The sequence below is a fragment of the Taudactylus pleione genome, unplaced genomic scaffold (assembly GCF_031769625.1).
Source record: "Taudactylus pleione unplaced genomic scaffold, aTauple2 ptg000774l, whole genome shotgun sequence".
Classification (NCBI taxonomy): Eukaryota; Metazoa; Chordata; class Amphibia; order Anura; family Myobatrachidae; genus Taudactylus; species Taudactylus pleione.
This window is the reverse complement of record NW_028285176.1, coordinates 3,576,195-3,596,686: the sequence shown is the minus strand read 5'-3', so window position 1 is coordinate 3,596,686 and position 20,492 is coordinate 3,576,195. Positions and strand designations below refer to the sequence as shown.

At 44.2% G+C, this 20,492-nt stretch overlaps 1 protein-coding gene across 2 annotated transcripts in view; it reads right to left on the bottom strand.

Moving 5' to 3' along the window:
- Positions 1–15,701, bottom strand: part of SH3PXD2B (SH3 and PX domains 2B) — a 162,455-nt gene extending 146,754 nt beyond the window's left edge. For both annotated transcript variants that reach the window (XM_088457639.1, XM_088457640.1), the window contains exon 1: positions 15,341–15,701. In XM_088457639.1, the coding sequence (XP_088313765.1) occupies positions 15,341–15,412 (72 nt within the window). In that variant the 5' untranslated portion in view covers positions 15,413–15,701. The remainder of the gene's footprint in view (positions 1–15,340) is intronic.
- Positions 15,702–20,492: the final 4,791 nt, after the last annotated feature.

The window sequence follows — 20,492 nt, the reverse complement described above, 5'->3', positions numbered from 1 at the left end:
AACAGCTGGCCATTTACGGGAGAGAAAAGGTAAGCAGGAGAGATCTGTAATATCAAACAAAATGTATGGCGGTCGCTCACATCAGCTTAATGACATAGCGCAGGTGCTTGTAAAGGGCGGGGTTTACACTGAACCATAGAAAAAGAGATTCCCTCCAGCACACTGCAGAAATGTCAACAAAAAATACTTAAATCCTACATGATAATAGGGATTCAAAGGTATTAGTTACATACATTTGCAAATATATGAATAAGCGCCAGGCCGTCGTCAAGGCTCCTCTAAACCGGCGTACCTAACATTAAGGGGTTCACGTCCGAGAAGCAAGGTACCCCAAAAAATTCCAGCCAAGGACCATCCCCAGGGCAACACACGAAAAGGGGAAAAATGTGATAGTGAAGTGTAAAGAATAGATGCGTAAAGATAAATTAATAAGTGTTAAAGAAATAAGCAAGAATTAAAATGACATGAAAAATAAACAATTAGAAAAGTGATAAAGAAATATCTATGTGAATTAAGTGGTGATGCCCTAAAAAAAGGTCAAGCCAGAACAACTCCAGGGGCCCCACTCCCAAACGCTCACCCCAAAATAATTATTGCTACATAATAGTAGCACCCACTCTGGTTCAAATAATTACAAATTAGTGTACTGCATAATAACAGCACATGTATAAGCTGAGAGCTGACTCACCTTGGAGGTACCCCAAAAACATCCACATGGCACTATAAGGATTAGCACATCCTCCCAATGCTGGGCATCACCACTTAATTCACATAGTTATTTTTTATCACTTTTCTAATTGTTTATTTTTCATGTCATTTGAATTCTTTCTTATTTCATTAACACTTATTGATTTAACTTTACACATCTATTCTTTACACTTCACTATCACCTACACTCATTTCCCCTTTTCGTGTGATGCCCTAGGAATGGTCCTCGGCTGGAATTTTTTGGGGTACCTTGCTTCTCGGACGTGAACCCCTTAATGTTAGGGACGCCAGTATAGAGGAGCCTTGATGATGGCCTGGCGCTTATTCATATATTTGCAACTGTATGTAACCAATACCACTGAATCTCTATTATCATGTAGGATTTAAGTATTTTTTGTTGACATTTCGGCAGTGTGCTGGAGGGAATCTTTTTTTCTAGGATATCTGTGATATCTCCTGCTTTACCTTCTTTATGAATCGCCCGATAATGTTCATTTTCACCTGCTTTTGTAGAAATTAAATTATAAATAGACCCTCCCCATATGTCTGCCAAAAAATTAATTATTCTGTGTTCCCAATTAAAAATCACAGCGGAATATGCTTGTACTATATAAATACATTTTAATAAATAAATTCAACATTACTGTAATCCATAGTAAGGTCAGCTAACAACTCTCCATTATGTTACACTTGCCCTATTTTTCACTTCATCAAATGTTTCCATTCCAGCTTTCACAGATACAGCTGCCCAAACCTTTTACATCGCATAACTAGGCAATGGATATCCAGGCAGCCATTACTTTCATACAGTCCGCATTGTGGCACAACTGTGCTCTATGAAACAAACAAACTGTATGCAAAAATAAAGCAATCCTACAGTAAGAGTGAACCATATATGTTATAAGTAGGTAAGTATGTGATTAAGCCATGCTGGAACTTTAATTTGAACTCCAATAACCCTATACATGCCTTCATACTCTTCCAAGAACATCTGGAGAACTCCGCCTCCCCATCCCGCTTTGCCATAATTGCTGAAAACTCTGCATCTGTGGCCCTAGAGTTTGAGAAAGAACACTATTGCTATTGGTACCAGGGCTGGTAATTTCTATAAGGGGGCCCTGCATGCATTTTTGTGGGCCTAACTCCCCTGGTGAAACCACAGCAACAAGCCTGGGGCTGGTTGGAATCCTGATGGGGGGACCCACATACTGCGGATACCCCTCTATGGTTTACCAGGCTGGCAAAGCCCAGAGCTCAATTTCCTGAAAGCAACAGTGTTGGTTATTCTTTGTAACATGCTCACCTAAAAAGGGATTCGGTGCACGATCCCAGCGCCGATAATGCCAGCGGTCAGAATCCCAGCAGCGTAATCCCAACAGTGGAAATCCTGACACATGCAGGTAAGTACTCTAACCCTCCCCCTAACCCAACTTTCCAGTAGCCTTACCCTAACTGCCCCCCACCCACCCCGCAGCCTGATCCTAATCCTCCCCTCCCACAGTCTAACCCTAACTCTCACCATTGAGATCGCAGCTGTCAGGATTCTGGAGGCGGGATTCTGACTGTTGTTGGGAATGTGACTACATCCCATAAAAAGGGGTGTTAAGGGCATAGTGGGTTTAGATGTCTGGGACTTGCTTGTTTAATATTTCAGGAGAGGCGGCCGCCTTTTGGCATAGTGTGCCCAGCTAGGTTTGAGTTAATCTTACTGCTCTCCAATTAATCAAGTCTAAAGGCCCCAATACACGGTGCGATATAGCAGCCGATCCAACGGATTGGTACGATATCGCTGCTATATGGTACCGTGTGGGGGCATGATATCGTTCAGTGTGTGCTCCCGTGGGGTTTTACATCGCACCTCCAGATCTTACTGCATGTTCACTTGATCTGGGGATACGATGTACGACCCCATGCAGCGCTATGCGGGTGGGTGAGGGTGGTGGCGGCATGTCCCGGCTTATCAGGCTGTCCGATTGCTCTGTGAGTGGGGACCGTCCGATATGTCGGCCGTCGGATCACAAGTCGCATTGCATAATGCAAATCGCACAGTGTATGTGGGCCTTCAGTCACAAGATGTGGGAAAAAGTACAAGAGAGGACAATGTAGACCTGACCTGTAATGCAGATAATGTGATCATGTCTGCTCACGCTGAGATATAACTGAGTAGCGAGACTGCACTTGGCCATTTAACCAATGTGGCCAGTAACAGAGTTTCAAGGACTAAAACTGTTGTGTATATGATTTTAGCTTTATTCATAATATTAATGGCCAATCAAAATCTTATAGAGTGTATATAAAATGCATTTGTCTGTTAACTTGTCAGTCGGTCTGGTTCTGCAATCAGACACCCCTGCACAGATTTGGATGAATCCAACGCAAGGTGGTTCAGTTGGCTCATGGCCATGTTTTAGGGGGGTAAGGGTCCCGGTCAGACCTCCCGTTGGTGAACGCTGGGCAGAACTTTGACCGTGGAAGCCTGTTGACTTTGACTGGATGGATTTGGATGAAAACTTCCCATAGTGGTAACACTGGATCCCAGAAGGCATACTAGGGGGTTGAGGTCCCGGTCGGACCCAAAGGCCAAATGCGCCAGGCAGAACTTTGACCCATGGAGCCTGTCCTGAGCCTTCTACTGGATGGATTTGGATGACATCACATAATAAAACTTAACTTGAAGATTTAAACCCCGGGCAACGCCTGGGACTTCAGCTAGTATATCAATAAAATCTTTAAAAATTACCCAATAATTGCAAAACGGATTCCACAAATTCTAAGAGTTCCAAAATGTAAAAAATTTGACTCGGGCCTAGTCATCTGGAACAAGGAAGAACTTGATAAGAAAAACATTTAAAGAGCTATTAAATGCAATGCTTGTAGTTGAATACCTGAATACGTAAAGGAAACACATCACAGGGCCTGATTCTGTACCGGTTGCAGGTGCAACTATTTGACGCCCATGGAGCGATTGTTTGCCATCTCGCATGCGTATAAGCCACACTGCGTGTGCACAGCGATCGCACTGTGATTACGGACGCACAGAGGAATCCATCGCAGAGCGAGTGATAGGATGTCAGCATTTGGGAGTGGTGATGGGGGAGTGGTGATGGGGGAGTGGTCGGAGAAACACAGGCATGCCTGTCCGTTTGAACTCCATTTCCTGAGCGTGCAAAAATTAGCTACTGCGATTGCATACGCAGCTTTAGAGCCCACTGCGTACAAGGAGACTTGCAGTGTCTGCGGCTGGTCAGACCTGGTGTAAATGTTGCATGAGTGGCCGATGTGCGTTAATGGTACAGATGTTTATGCGGAAGAGCGAGACTGGACGGATATAAGAAAGCAGCATTAGGCGTCTTAATGCCGACTGAGCTTTAGCAAGCATTTGCAAATTCTCCGGGTCCAAGATCCGGAATGTATCACATTCAGGAACTTGGTACACATGAGAAATTAGGTCAAACTCCCAAAAATGGCATTTTCAGGGGTTTGACCGCATTTTTGCCCATAGTACATCCCGTCCAAAGACTCATCAGTATTCAAATAACATGTATTTTACTTATTAGAATGTGTTGTGGTACAAAATATATTCACAAGATTAAAACAGAATGGAAATGTAGACTACACGACACCATGAACATTAGGAAAACGTGTAGACCTGAAATTCCTCATCTACAAGGGTATATATGTTACGTCTAATGAAAGTCGCGCAGGGGATGTAGTCATGTCATGTCGTCATATGTTGATAGCTGAGCCACTGGCAAAGTGCTAGATGGTGAGTGGCCATGACAACTTGGGGGGAGCAACTGCACCTCTAAAGCTGGAAACACACCATGCGATGGAGCAACCAAGTGATGGTGCGATGTAATGTAACGATACATTGTGCGCAGCATTCACCCTGCACAGATTAGATTAACTGACATGAAACAGAAGATAGACTATGCTACAGTATGGCCTAGCCAAATGAATATTACAAACTAAGAGGAAAGGGTGACATTTAATACATAAGTTTTATAATAATAGCTATTAGCATTGGTCCTAATCTGCCATAAATATGCTCAATATGCTGCAAAAATGTTTTGTAAAACTAAACAATAACATTAAATATAAATGTAACTTGCTCACCTGAAAATCAGGTGGCGCTCCCAGCCCCTCGCAAGAGAGGGAGGTCTCCCATTCTGGCCGCCAGAACCCACACACCTGCTGAAAGTGAGCGTTCCAGAGGGGTCCGGTGACACAATTCACGCTGAATCGCATCATCGTAGCTCCGCCCCCTGCTTTACAATGCCAGAAATCTCAGCACTGTATAGTGGGTGTGCAATGATGCGATTGCACCACCACGTCCCATGCAGCGCCGACCTGGCTGCCCTCTGCCGGAGGGGGAAGCCAGAAAGTCGGCAAGTCTGCCGCATTTTTTTATTATATATACACACTAGGGGTGTGCACCGGCCACTTTTCGGATTTTGTGTTTTGGTTTTGGATCTGGATCTTTCTTCGTGTTTTGGATCTGGATTGGTTTTGCCAAAACCACCCTTCCGTGTTTTGGGTTCTGGATCTGTATTTTCTTGAAAAAAAGCATAAAAACAGCTAAAATCACAGAATTTGTAGGTTTTTCTGCTCCTATGCTATTATTAACCTCAATAACCTTAATTTCCACTCATTTCCAGTCTATTCTGAACACCTCACATCTCACAATAGTGTTTTTATGTCCAAAAGGTTGCACCGAGGTAGCTGGATGACTATGCTAAGCGACACGAGTGGGCGGCACAAACACGTGACCCATCTAGGCGTGAAACTGCAGTGGCAGACAGGATTGCAGTTTGAAAAACTAGGCCCCAAACAGTACATAATGCAAAGAAAAAAAAGAGGTGCAAGATGGAATTGTCCTTGGGCCCTCCCACCCACCCTTATGTTGTATAAACAGGACATGCACACTTTAACGAACCAATCATTTCAGCGCCAGGGTCTGCCACACAACTGTGGCTGAAATGATTGGTTCATTTGGGCCCCCACAAAACAAGCTGGCAATTAATCTGTCCCTGCACAAACTGGCTCTACGGAGGCAAGATGTCATCCTCATCCTCCTCATCCACCGATTCCTCACCCTCTTCAGTGTGTACATCCTCATCCTCACAGAGTATTAATTCGTCCCCGCTGGAATCCACAACCACAGGTCCCTCTGTACGTTCTGGAGGCTGGTCTCCCTGGAAGAGTTGATAATTCATTTTATGAACATCATCTTCTCCACATTTTGTGGAAGCAACCTCCTACGCCTTTCGCTGACAAGGTTCCCGGCTGCACTAAACACTCTTTCGGAGTACACACTGGAGGGGGGGCAACTCAGGTAAAATAGAGCCAGTTTGTACAGGGACCTCCAAATTGCTTCTTTTTCCTGCCAGTACAGGTACGGACTGTCTGACATGCCTACTTGGATGCTGTCACCGATGTAATCCTTTAACAGACAGACGCACGCTTGTCGCTGCTGCTTTGAGGATGCAAGTGCGGTTACAGCCCACACATTTCACAAAGACAGAAAAAAAAGAACAATATTTTTATTGTTTGTGTAGCACACTTTGAGGGTGTCACCACCCTTTAACAGACAGACGCACGCTTGTCGCTGCTGCTTTGAGGATGCAGGTGGAATCTAGACGGGATTTGGAACCGGGGACACACTACCTCCATCAATTGTCTAAATCCCACTGCACTAATGGCGGATACCGGACGCACGTCTAACACCAACATAGCAGTCAAGGCCACAGTTATACGTTTTGCTTCAGGATGACTGCTGTCGTACTTCATCCTCATCGCTAGGGACTGTTGGAGGGTCAATTGTTTAGTAAAAGTAGTGATGTTCCTACTTTCTCTCTGGGATGATGAACAACTCCCAGCAGCAGCAACAGCACTAGGAGGAAGTGGTTCTTGATCTTTCCCTATTTTATTTTTATCGGAGAAAGTTTGGTCCTCCATTTACGTTATATTGATATATACGTGCGGCTAAAGCGCACACAAACACAGAAAATATTTTTTTATTTTTGCTGGAGAGTAGTGCACTTTGTGGGTTACACCACCCTTTAAGAAATGAGCCAGCCGGCTCTTTACTTATGGGACACAGGCGCACGCTTCGCGCTGCTCCTTTGTTGATGCACGTGCGGCTACTGCGCACACAATTCACAAACACAGAAAATAATTTTTTTTTGGTTTGGACTGGAGTGTACTTTGGGGGTTACAGCACCCTTTAACGGTCAAGCCAGCCGGCCCTTTACTTATTACACAGGCGCACTCTTGGCACTACTTGGTTGATGCACATGCGGCTACTGCGCACACAATTCACAAACACAGAAAATATATTATTTTTTTAGCACTTGGGGGGAGCACCCCTGATTGACAGAGCACCCCCTGGACAACACTACAGCACCCCTTTAGGACTGGGACACTGCACAGGACTTTGGAGTGGACACAGCCCCTATGGAGAACTGACTGCACAACACAGTCCAGCCAGCCCCTATGGACTTTGAAGTAGTGGACACAGCCCCTATTAACAACAGCAGCACAGCACAACACAGCCAGCCCCTATGGACTTTGAAGTAGTGGACAACAGCAGCACTACACTACACTACACTACACTGCCCTAACTCCCACCCTCCCTCTTCACTGTCCACAGCCGAATGAGAAAATGGCGCCGACGCGGGTACCTTATATAGGATCCAAAACCCGCGAGACTCGGAAGGCGGGATGATGACGTTTTGCCTCGATTTCAGATCCGAGTCAGGCGGGAAAAGTCGAGCCTGACTCGGATCGGACTCGGATCGGGGGGGCTCGGATTTCAGAAATCCGAACCCGCTCACCCCTAATACACACACACACACACACACACACGTTTTGTTTAAATTTACAGTAACTTCTTAATGTTCAAATAAACATTTCCCATACTGTATATAATGGCTACACCAGAGCTCCCAGATGTGCAGTTATACTGTAGCTGCAGAAGGAATAATCAGAGAGGGAAAAGTCACTGCAGAGACGGAGTAAAGGGGCACATCCACTAGCAGATAGTGGAACGACAGTACGATTACAACATTGTAATTGTACAGTCATTCCTCCTCCCCTGCAGTGCCTACACTGAGCGATATGTTGTTCAGCGTAGGCGCCCTCTCTCATCCCTGAACATGGTTAATCTGTCGTTATCGGCAAGTTCAGGCGATGATTGATGTCGGAAACGACCAGTGGGAGCGCGCATCGCTGGTCGTTTCCGTCAAATACAAGCCCGAATTGTGCATGATTAATGAGCGATTGAACGATAACGATATCGTTCATTTTAATTGGCAAGTGGATACCTGCCTTGATAAAATGACAAGGGGGAAAGGGAGAGATCATGGAAAAAAGATGAAAAGAAACCTGGTTTATCCGGTGCATACAAAAGGTGTCTTTAGTAACCTGTGGTTTTCGAGATGCCAAAAATGGCATGTACTCCATAGAGGAGTGTGTATCTTAGGGCACCTAAGGAATCAAGTATCTGGCAATGAAGGTCTAAAATGGATACAGAACATCACAGCTAAGCACATTGTAATGTGGAATTCTTAAACTTAAAGATTTTCTCCAACCAAAGTTGTGCTGAATTCTGTAGATCTACAAACATTGCATTAGAATATAAAGCTCTTCTATAATGGGAGATAACGGGAAATGAGATCATATTAATGACCTCCGGTTGCTGTCTAGCTTATAATTGTAGCTCTGTCCTAGAGTCTGCACATGGCTGAAGTGATCGTACAGATCAAAGTTTCACGTTGGCGCAAGGTTTATGAGCAATGCGAGGGTTTCAGTTTCCTGGCAACTGCCTGAAAAGCACAATTGTTCTGTTAGGTGCATAGTCCAACACAAGGATTTAAGGGACATCATTTTTATTTGGTTTCTGTAAAAGGTTGTATTTTATTTTTGTACACTATTTTGAAGTAGATAAAAATAAAGTTGCAGTTTTTTTTTACTAGCCTATTCCTATCTTAGCTTAGATGGATTAATATGCTGTAGTACTGCACTCATATTACATTCATTAGCTCTGGTTACTCAGTACTAATACTCAGTACTTTCATATTAAAGTATATATCACAAAGCCACTCAAGTAAATTTCACTTGTGTAGCATGAACAGTGACGCCTCCACCAGCAGCGGTTGCTACCCTCTTGCATGATGGGGGCTGCCGCTGCACAATGATCTGGCTGGCGTTGGGACCAGAGCATGCACATAACACCGGCTTCTAAATAGTGCAGTGGCTGCAGCCCCCAGAAGCCGTGTGATTGAAAGCTTGCTGCCATTTGGAGGTGGCGACAGCCTCCGTTACCCGAAACGGAGGCGTGTCACCGCCGTTGGGGGGGGGAGGGAAGAGGCCAGTTTCTCCGTCGGGTGACGGAGATTTCCTGGCCTCTTCCTCTAAACTGCGGGGGAAGGCTGTGGGACCCTATGGGTCACCGCAGCCGGCCGATGGTACGCAGATTAAACGATACTGCGTTGGACAACGCAGCTCTGTTAAGTAATGCACAGAGGGCGTGATGCCTCCTGCTGTATTACCATATCTGCAAGGATCGCCATTGCAAAGCTGCCTGCGTGCATACATCATATATCTATAGCCTGAGTGCAGCGTTGCAATTACGATCCTTACAGAATCAGGCCCTCAGTTCTCAAGGCACCCTAACAGTCCAGGTTTTAAGGATATCCATGCTTGACCACAGGCGACTTAATTAGCACCTCAGTCAATTTGATTTAACCACCTGTGCTCAACCATTGATATCTCTAAAACCTGAACTGTTGGGGAGCCTTGAGGACCACATTTGGGGACCTCTGGCTTAAGGAGATATTTAATTTACGTACCTAGAAACTGTTAGCAGTGTGCAAGACCATGTACGTTTGGAATCAAGTGCACTGGGGGAAAAGTGCGGAAAGTGGTTAGAAGATGCTATAAAGATAAAATTAAGTGATGCAATAATATCATATGTTAAGAGCATTAGGGGTATATTTACTAAAGGTCGAAAAATCTATCAATATCGATGTTTTCTTTTTGGGGCTAAATCACACTTAAAAAAAATCATTCAAAAGTTGACTGTTAGTAAATGTGTGATTTTGCCCCAGAAACACATTGATTTTAAATCGATTAAAATCGACCTTTAGTAAATATACCCCTTAGAATTTTGACAAACAAATACGATTAGTAGGAATTAACAATGGTGGAAGAGGATTACAATGCAGTGGGTACAACCAAAGAAACACAAAAAGGAAATATTTTGCGCCAATCCTGTTCCAATAAAAACAGGTCTGTTTCACTTCAATGTGAGAGGAGTTGTATTGTAGTTTCGGCACCAATGATGTCAAATTCCTCAGTTGGAATATAGGAAACAAAATCACATAAAAAAAACAAAAAAAAAACAAACTGCTAGAAAAAGTATCTTAAAATTATAAGCACACCCGAGTGATGGTTCAGGAAGCATAAGGGTGAATGGCCACAGAAATGAAGGTAAGTAAGGATATGGAACATTCCACCATAAATAGTCACCAATATCAGTGGAAAATGCTAACATCCAAAAGGTGTCTGAAGTTCATATAAAGGTTTCTTTAACATTATGAATCCCAGAATTTATTGTATATGGCATACACACACCATAGACAGTATTACGATAGGTGATGCTCACGCTCTGGCTTACATGTGGCTCACAGGTACATTCATATCTGGGTTTCTTTAGCCGATATCTATTGCCAACTTCACATGGAACTCAAGCATGAGAAGAATAAGAAACCTCTCATAGTGCAGATATGTAAATACAAAAGCACTTTAATAAAGAAAAAAAAAAAAAAAGGTAGCATCCATACGGAGTAGATGTACAAATGGGATCAGCAGATAACAGGCCGCCAGTGCAGAGATGGAGCCTGGGTATTTCTATAACAGGAGCACCTCATGATCCTCTGGTAACGGATGATAAAACGTCCTCTGATCATCTTCTAACATGTTTCGATACTTAGGTGTCTTTCTCAAGGTAGAGCGATAGAGGAAATAATGGAAGTTTAAATACCTTAAATCGGGAAGTCGCCGAGCGGAAATGGGTGCGCACTCGCTGGGAAATTTATCCCTGGTATAATGTATACACTGTATTGCCCATGCAGCATTCTGCTCCCAGAGTGACCTGTGTAGTCGGAAGCTACATGTCTCTATTACAGCTCCGGCTAATCTGCCGTAAAGGTGCGTAAACAAGGTACAATTAAAATGCAGATTATGAACGATACCGATCATATCGTTATCGTTCATATTGTGCAATTTTCGGTGCCTCCAACGACCTGCGATGCGTGGGCATGCATAGACGATGATATAGTCCATCGACCGTGCATGCAGGCCAACCTGGTTGATATCGACCAGGTTACTATAGGGACCCGTGATCATTGATTGTGTGTAGTTGGCTGTCCTAGGTGGGTTGGTGGTGTGCTCGATGATCGATATCGATCATCCAGCACACCCGGGAGATCGTTCAACTATATCATTATCGTTGACGATCGTCCCGTGTGTATGCACCATCAGTTTGTAAAGCTGCACTATGCCGGGTTATGACCACAAAGTCAAACATGTGATCCGGACACTAGTAGTCGATCAGACGTAGGGAATAATAAAGTTAACTCTAATCACATGACACTGCTCTTGTAAAGGCCCCCATACACGTTGAGATTCAAAGTTGCTAAGATCAGTTGTACGATTTCCCTTGAAATTCTTCAAAAGATGTGGTCCAATGGTGTACGATTTATCATTAAGATCATAGGATAAGATGCATAGAAGTGTATCACATCATACACGATCAGTTGAGATCTCTCTACAAAACCATCTGATCTGCGATCCAACTAGACGATGGTGGGGACGCACATCAGGGTCGCAGAAGACTCAAAATACAACTATTTGCAAACGATTGGTCTGTCCAACTTGTAGAAACTGCCAAAATCGTGTTAAAAATCATCCCGTGTATGGGCACCATAAGACATAAATATTAGGTTGTTATGGTAAACGGTTATCATGGTAATCAGGCTATAAAATCAATGCTAAATAGAAGTATTGTGAAATAGAAATACCCGGATCACATTTAGACAATAAAAGTACATGATTGCTATAAAACACAATACTTTGGGGGGAATTCAATTAGGTGAGAGTTTGCAAAAGGCAAAAAACTCGCACACTTCACCTTCATGCACTCACCCGACATACGCACAATTCAATTAGAAATGCGAATTCGCACTAGTCGCAGTGAGTGTGTACGAATTTTGTCCAAAAAGTGAACAGGGAAAATAGCATGAAAAAGTGGGGAGACCATCCTGGATCCCAAAAAAAGTGAAAACTTCGTTACCAGAATCATGTAGAAGACTGTTAGTGGCCATAAGGACAGTACTGTATGTTTTTAAAAAGATGTCAAATGGCTGATTTGTGCATTTAAAATGAATTGGGAATACTACTGTGTGACCACACCCATTTGTGTGACCACGCCCCTTTTCGCCGCACATCAGCGGCGACACTGTAATTTTTTTTAGAAGAGGGAGGCGAGTTCCCCCACTACTCTAGGACCACTTTAAGCACTGGTACAATGTAAATGAACACAGGAGTGCCATGATGGACAAACACAGTTCCTATGATAAGGACACTCCCTGAGGGAACATCTTGAAGATACACAGGAAAACACCAAAGCATGACACAGAGCCTAAGCACACACTTAATAGACTGCCGGTCACAGATGGAGTAAATTAACATTTTCAGCTGCACAGTGATCCCTTTTATCTTTGACTAATGTGAGGAAAACTGTGTACTGCAGCAATTTAATGATAGCCCTAGTCATCTGTTGATGCATGCTTAGCTCACATAAAGATTACAACATTAAGCCATACAGTATGACTCCATAATAGAACACCTCGCCTTTGATGCTGGGTACTAAGGCCACTTGTATGTATGTATGGCTATTTTTCTGGAAAAATAGGTTGAGGAACTGTGGGTGGAGCTATAGAAAAACATTTATATGTATATTATAAATATGTTCTAAATACTACATATATGTAGTATTTAGAAAATGGAAAATAAGTTTGGCCCAGGACATTGCGTCATAGTTAATGAGAGGTTCCTGCTGAAAAATAGAACTGTGTATATATTTATTTAGCAGTAAATCTGAAATAGCATTTTTCTCCAATGCAGTGGTTCTAAACTCCAACCCTCAAGTATCCCCAACAGGACATTTGAGGATTTCTGTCTGTGGAAGCAGGTGGGATAATTACTGACCCAGCAGAGTAGATTAACTCACTTGTGACAAAAACCATGTCCTGTTGTGGGTACTTGGGAACTGGAGTCAAGAACCCCTGCTCTAAAGCACAAGTTCTCAAACTCGGTCCTCAGGACCCCAAACAGTGCATGTTTTCCGTGTCTCCACACTGAATCAAGTGAAATAATTAGCTCCACCTGTGGACCTTTTAAACTGTGTCAGTGAGTAATGATTACACCTGTACCCATGCTGAGTGACCTACAAAACGTGAACTGTGTGGGGTCCTGAGGACCGAGTTTGAGAACCACTGCTCTAAAGGATGACTGGGAGAATAGAAACTAAACCAGAGGTTCCCAAACTCCGCCATTAAAGTCAATGGTTTAGGGATATCCATGCTTGAGTCCAGAAAGTTAAATCAAATATTGAGGTACTAATTAAGCCACCTCTGCTCAAGCATAGATAGCTTTAATACATGGACTGTCATGGCAGAGTTTGGGACCTCTGAACTAAACTCCAAAGCTATCAGCTGTTACCATTGTATGCTAGAATATTATAGGTAGCATAAATGGCAACCTGTGTATACCCAACAAGATATCAGACATTGCGAGCGAAAAAAAAAAAAAAGACAGGGCAGAGAAGGCCATAGTAAAGTAACTTATCAGGTCCTAGTTTCGGAAAGATTGGTGAGTGCTAGAATAATGAAAGTCAGGATTATCTGCACTGATAACCTTATATCTGTATAAGGAGTTCCCTAAGACTGCTTATATCAAAAGACTCTTAGCATGCGATATTATAGACAAAGAGATACAGGATAGAGGCAGGAGTTAGGATGTCACATCCCAGCACCCACTAGTGGACAAAACTAGCCAACCACTAAAAAAAAACAGTCCAGAAGTATCATTAAATTATAAGGCTTGTTTCATTTAATCAAATCAATTACCATTACTGATGCTGCAGTCTGCTAGCTATACTTGCACATAAATACTACTTATTTGAAACGGTTATCACAATAATAAAATTCATTGGAGCTTTAATAGCCTTATTCTAAAAACTGGTCACAGGCATTGTACCCCACAAGTGGACAGCAGATGGCACTGTACAGTATTACAATCTGAATAATTCCCAGAAAGTCTAGTGGGGTAAATGGTGATTCAAGCGCCACATCACGCACATCAGTTTCCTAAAGACAAGCTCTGCACTGCCAAGTAGGAAAACCTAGAATGTGTGATGTTTGCAAACAGCTGTGTGATACAAACATCATTTTATTGTTTCAGAAATTGAAAAATCAAATCTGACATAAAAAAAAAGCATTAAAACAGCAACAAAGTGGAACACCACTGTCAAAAAAAAAATATTTACAGTAATAAAACACATTTAAAAGGTAATAGTATATAAACATTTTATAAAAAAGGATTGACTACAAAACACACACAAATATTTATCTCCAGATCAGGTCTGGCACTCACGGTATAGTCTAGTATATGCCTTGGTGCATATAAAGAAAAATAGGTGGAACTCCAGGGTCTTCAATATTGTGCAAATATATTCTTTATGACATGACACAGTACCAAGGTAACATTACCTTGACAAGAGGACGCATAGTCCTGAAACGCTGGTACTACTGTGGCATGTCATAAAGAATATATTTGCACAATATTGAAGATCCTGGAGTGCGCCATAGTTGTAATATATATTTCACTTCATTGATCTGCATTAAAGAGAAAGGTCACCGTCACAAATCAAATTAGAGTTAGCAGCAGCAAGCTAATGAACTATACACATCAATAAATCACAGACAGACAGCACTTTTAGTTATAATACCACCCTTACAAACCCTGTTTTAAAACCCTCATCTTCAATAAGTGACACTAATATAGTCAAACAGTCCAACATTTAGCTGCTGCTCTACATATTTTATTAGTAGCCAATCACAGGACACACTGCCAGCTCTGCTGGGAAGAATCTAGGGTGCAATTAGGAAGATTGTTTGTTGCATATTGGCATTAAGCTCGCCCAGACTTCTTCACATCCCCTGAATGCAATCAGTGTGAAAACATCACTACAATGTAAAAAGGTAACATAATGCATATATATTGTGCATTACATAGCTATTGAAGTTATGTTACCTATAAAACTATTTGTGCATAAACTCAGTATATCTGTAGTGGAGAGGCATACTATATAACCAGCGTTTGATTCTTCCCACCAGGAAATTGCTGTGGTTGTAGACCAGAGCACAATGTGGTTGCTAGTACAGACTTCCAAGCCCTGCACCCAGACTTCCAGACTATTCCCAATCCAGAATCCTAGTGAGCACTGCAGGGAGTGGGGTTAGGCCACTCACCCAGCATCGCTACTACTTGCACAGAGGACACTCACATAGTGCTTGTTTGGGCTGCGCCTCTTTTGAACGTCCTGCACGCTGACTTGCACGATGCTTTTCCTGGGCATGGCTCAGCCTGGACCCCTGCTCTCCAGCTGCAGACAAAGGATAGATCAGGGCTGAGTGCTTCTTGCTAGGTGGTCCTGATCCTTCCAACATCCAGCTGGGTGACCACGTCCTGCGTCCAGCGCCGGGGACAATAAGAGAGAGATCTGCCCTTCGTGCCGCACAGGAGCCGGGATCTGTGCCCCAGATACTCTCCTGCTGCTGCTCCAGTCCTTTCTTTCTTTCCCAATTCACCTCCTCATCCGTCTCCTCTGACTGTGTGCAGGAGGAACAGCCCACTGAGCAGAGTCAGACCTGCCCATGTACTGTATGTCCTATGCTGCTCCAGACTATCACATTATAATGACTGACAGCGCAATATAACATACTTCATCAGTTCACGTCTTCTATTTATTTTGTCTGATGGCATATAGAATTTTTTTTCTACTCAAACCTGTACATATGACATATACTGTATTTGCTGAATGTTTTCACAGTGCAGTCCCATATGTGTAAATATATACCGTACAACTGATATTTGATTAATGTACAGATGTGTCCTCATTCACAGGGGCCATTGGCCAGGATGGCACTCGCCAGGGGCGACGGCCAAAGGGGGGGGCGACGTCCGGCAGTGTCACCAGCAGCCAATGGGTGGACTACACCAGGGGCTTGAACTAGCCCCGCTAGTCCCCCGTGCCCAACAAACATAGGGCAGACCGCAGTGAGAGCGGTCTGCCCTACACAGCTAACAAACACACAGCGGCGGCTGTGTGTTTGTTATAGCAGCCAGCCAATGAGATTCAGACAGACTCTCAATGGCTGCTGTGTCCACAGAGGGAGCCGACTAGAGCTCACTCATGAGCTCCGGCTACTGGGGGCACTGTATAGGGGCAACACTACTGAGGGCACGTTATGGGGGATAGCCGCTACTGGGGGGCACTGTATAGGGGGGACCACTACTGGGGCCAATGCATAGGGGGGACTACTACTGGGGGCACGTAATGGGGGGGATGGCTGCTACTGGGGGCAATGCATAGGGGGGACTACTACTGGTGGCACTTCCTGAAATTATGGGGAGAGGGGGCGCCAGTCCATTACCTTGCCAGGGGCACTCAGATCCCTAGATAAATCCCTTGCTCATTCACCTAGCGTTTTTGCACCATTTGGCATGAATTGTGTGGCACCACATGTAACATTTCCCATACTTTTTCCTGAATTGTGACTATTATTCACATCGTAGCCACATACAAATTTGCATATAGGGCAGTATGTACCAAAGGGGAAAATGCGGTAAAACCCCCGAAAATGCTTCATCCCGATGGGTAACACCATCTTCAGGTGTTTTACAGCAAAAAAATATATATTGTAAAACAGGTACTTGAAATGAGAAATCGGTAGGCAGATTTCCGGTGAATACAGAATGTCGTTTTACTAGCAGGAGACACTGAAGAACAGCATATTCAGGCTTAAGCATGGAAACAGAGGTATATACAGAAAATAAGTAAAATAACATAAAAGATCCCAGCACTCGTGCTTAGCAGACAGTCCGCTGCAGTGGCCTGCTGCTACAATCGGCCATGCTCTCCCAGCACAGCCCTTAATCCACTAACTGGCACTACAATCACTTTCCATACTAACTGGCCTCTAACAGGCATCAGTGTGTGGAAGACTAGGTGAATGAGAGTTTTAAACTCTTCCACTCTTCCTCTGTTGCTGATTTCCTGCTGGCTCGGGGCGACCTGGAAAACATGGAATTCCATATTTCCACTTTGAGCTGTGCAGCCCAGAAAACCCAGAGTTCCAAACTTCTACTGCAGCTGTAGACTGTGCCGGTCTTATCTTCTCTCTTGAAGTGAGCTGATCCCACAACCGAGACCATTCAGCCTTTTCAAACTTTCGGGACAACGCGTCAGCATTTTTATGCTAAACCCCAAGCCGATGCTGTACGACAAACTTGTATTGTTTGTGGGTCCTGAACTAACACGTAACCCTGGGGTTGACCTCTTTGTTAAGGTCCATCCACCTCAAGGTTGCGTGATCTGTGACTAGGATAAACTCCCTTCCCAGGAGATAATACTTCAGGGCTTCGAATGCCCACTTTATCGCCAAACATTCCAGCTCGACTATAGCATATTGTTTTACGTGGCAACAATTTTCTGCTTAAGTAGAGGACCGGCTTTTCTTCTCCCATAATGGACTGTGACAAAACGCCTCCAAAGCCTGTCGTGGAGGCGTCAGTTTGCAGGACAAAGGGTTTTTGGAAATCAGGTGCCTGCAGAACCGGTTTGGAACATAGGGCCTGATTCAGACCCGCTCGCGAGCGCTGAGCGCTCGCAGCAGGTCGATGCTGCCCTAGTGCGCATGCGCACGACGGAGCTCCGTCGTGCGCATGCGCGAGACCCGCATAGCGACGGCCAAGCCGTCACTATGGATCTCGCACCAAAAGGGGCATGCTGTCGATGGTGATTGACTGCACGCACCCTTTGGTGGGCGTGCCTGGGGAATTGCTGGCCAGACGGAGGCGTTCCCATGGGAACGCCTACCGTCTGGGGCCGGTCCCACTGACATCACTATTGATGTCAGTGGGAGTGCTTTTGGCTCTGATAGAGCCAAAAGCACTCCTGGGCTTGCAGCAGCGAGACCCTACCATCTTTTTGGCTGCTCGCTTAAGCTGTGGGTGGTCACCCACAGCTATGCGAGCGGCCAGGACGCTCGCATAGGTAGGAGGGCCCTGATTCAGAGCGAGCGCTCTTGTCAGAGTGTCCGGCTCTGAATCAGGCCCATAGACCCTTCCTCATATCTTCACAAGCTGCTTTGATTGTTTTGGTCCAGGGAATGAGCCTTCTTAAGGGTCTCTGTCAGGGTTAATGAGGTCCAGGGTCGTAAGATACCAGCTACTCGTCAAATTTTCTGCTAATTCAGCCACCAATGGTAGCGGGTATACATCAATCCTGGACACCTGATTCAGCAGCCTTAAGTCATTGCAAAAAGTATGGCTCCTGATAGCTTGGGGACCAACACAGTAGGATTTGACCAGTTACTTCTGGACTCCTCAATGATCCCATCTCTTTCACCTCTTGTTGGACTACTTGCCGCCGCACCTCAGAGATGCGACACAGTCGCTGCTGTACAACCACTACTTCAGGTGTATTTATCTCTGCTTTACTAAGGCAGTGCGTCCTGGTAGGGAAGAAAACAGATCCTGATTATTGCAAACTAAGGCTTCTGCTTCTTTACGCTGTTCTGCTTACAAGGTATCCGCCAGTGGAACTTCTGTAGGGCCAGGTGAACTAAAGCAGCCCCCAGGAACCTGAGGGGTGGCAGTTTCCAGTACATCCAAGGCAACATCTGTATTGGTTATAACATATATGCAAATATTTTTGTCTGGCTGTAACCGAGCAAAGTGTTGCGGATTTCTTACCTCTGATATTAATTACACAGAGGTTCCCTCTCCAAAGAGGACAGGACGTGCTTTTCCACTCTTGTCCCTTTTACGAGGTACTGCAGGGCCTTGGAGACTTTACAGTGGCTTTGTTTCTGTGCTTCCTTTACGAGCTCAACAAATCCTGTGAAATTGCGTACCCATATGATAGGATAGGGGAGCTTAGGACCAACTATGGCCACCACCTCATAAGTGCGCTGCTTTTAGAGTGAAGCTAACTCGCACCTGGGAGAAGTTTTCTGTGGATCCATGAATGCAGAGTACCTCAACTAACCCTGGCATCTTTTCCACAGGCCTGGGCAAGACAGCCTCTGAGATCAGGGTTATCTCACTCCCCGAGTCTATAATAGCTGGGATTTCTCGGCCATTCAGTAACACAGTTTCCCACATTAACGGGGGTCTTCTGGAATCCAGTGGTATGATCATGCAAAAAGCGGGGTACGTAGCGCCCATACTAGCAACCTCACACTTCATAGACTCTGTTTATCTGGGACAGTCCTGCCTTACCTGACCTGGCTTTCCACACTCATAGCAAATGACCCTGGCTTCTCCGGCGGTGTTTCCTTGAGGAGAGGTGACAGTCAGGTTCACAGGCCAATGGGGTGCAATTTTATTGGGTCGCCCATTCTCCGGTTTCTTTTCTGGTATCTTTGTCATATTTCCTGCAGTCTCGTACTGCTGCAATACTGTAATTAATTCCTCTAAATTCTGAGGATCAGCGTGTAAGACCCAACGCTGCATATTCCTCCCTAGGGTTCTTATACACTGGTCAATAACCACCGTCTCTACAATCGGAGCGGCAGTACGGTCTTTTGGCTGGAGCCAACTTCGCCCCTGTCTGACGAGTTCTGCCACGTGCTTCTGAATTGGGACCCATTCGTGAAAGCGCTGCGCTTTCCCAGAAGGAGTGAGACCTGACCGGGGCCAGTATAGCACTTTTAACTCTGAAAGTCATATTTTTTCACATCCACAAAGGATAGATCAGCATATGCTTTCTGAGCCTCACCAGTAAGATAGGGGCAAGCCTATCAGCCCAAGTATCCACTGGCCATTTTAAACGCTGTGCCACCCTCCCAAATATTAACAAATATGCTTCTGCGTCATCTGAATAGGACATTTTCTTTAAATGCTCTGCAGCAGTTGTTGTGCCCATTGATTGGGCTACTAACTGTAACATTTGCTCTTCTGTCTTTTGATGGGAAGCTAGCAAATGTACTACAGTATGAAAAACTTCCTCCGTTTTTACAGTGGGAGGTGTTTGAAAGAATTTTGGTGCTTTTAAATAAGAAACCAGTTTACACAAATATATGTTTAGCAATACACAGTCAATTAAGTTCAGCACAGCAAAGGCAAAGTACTGTTTTCATTTTATTTAATCTTTCAGCAGGGGTTAAACCGAACACATGAAAAAAAAACTGTTTTTCCCTTTCAGCAATGCAGTGCTTAATTAAACCTCAGTATGTGAGCTCTGCTCTGTTCAGTCATCAGGTAAACTTGATTACACAGCATGCAAAATCTAGCTTGTGAATAATAGCATTTGAACTCATGATGGAAAAACATAGCAAGCAACTTTTCACTTTTTTATCAGCAGCAACTCACAGTGCACAGCAAATTACCCAGTGATTTTTAGATGTTCTCTATTTTTAGTTTTTATATCT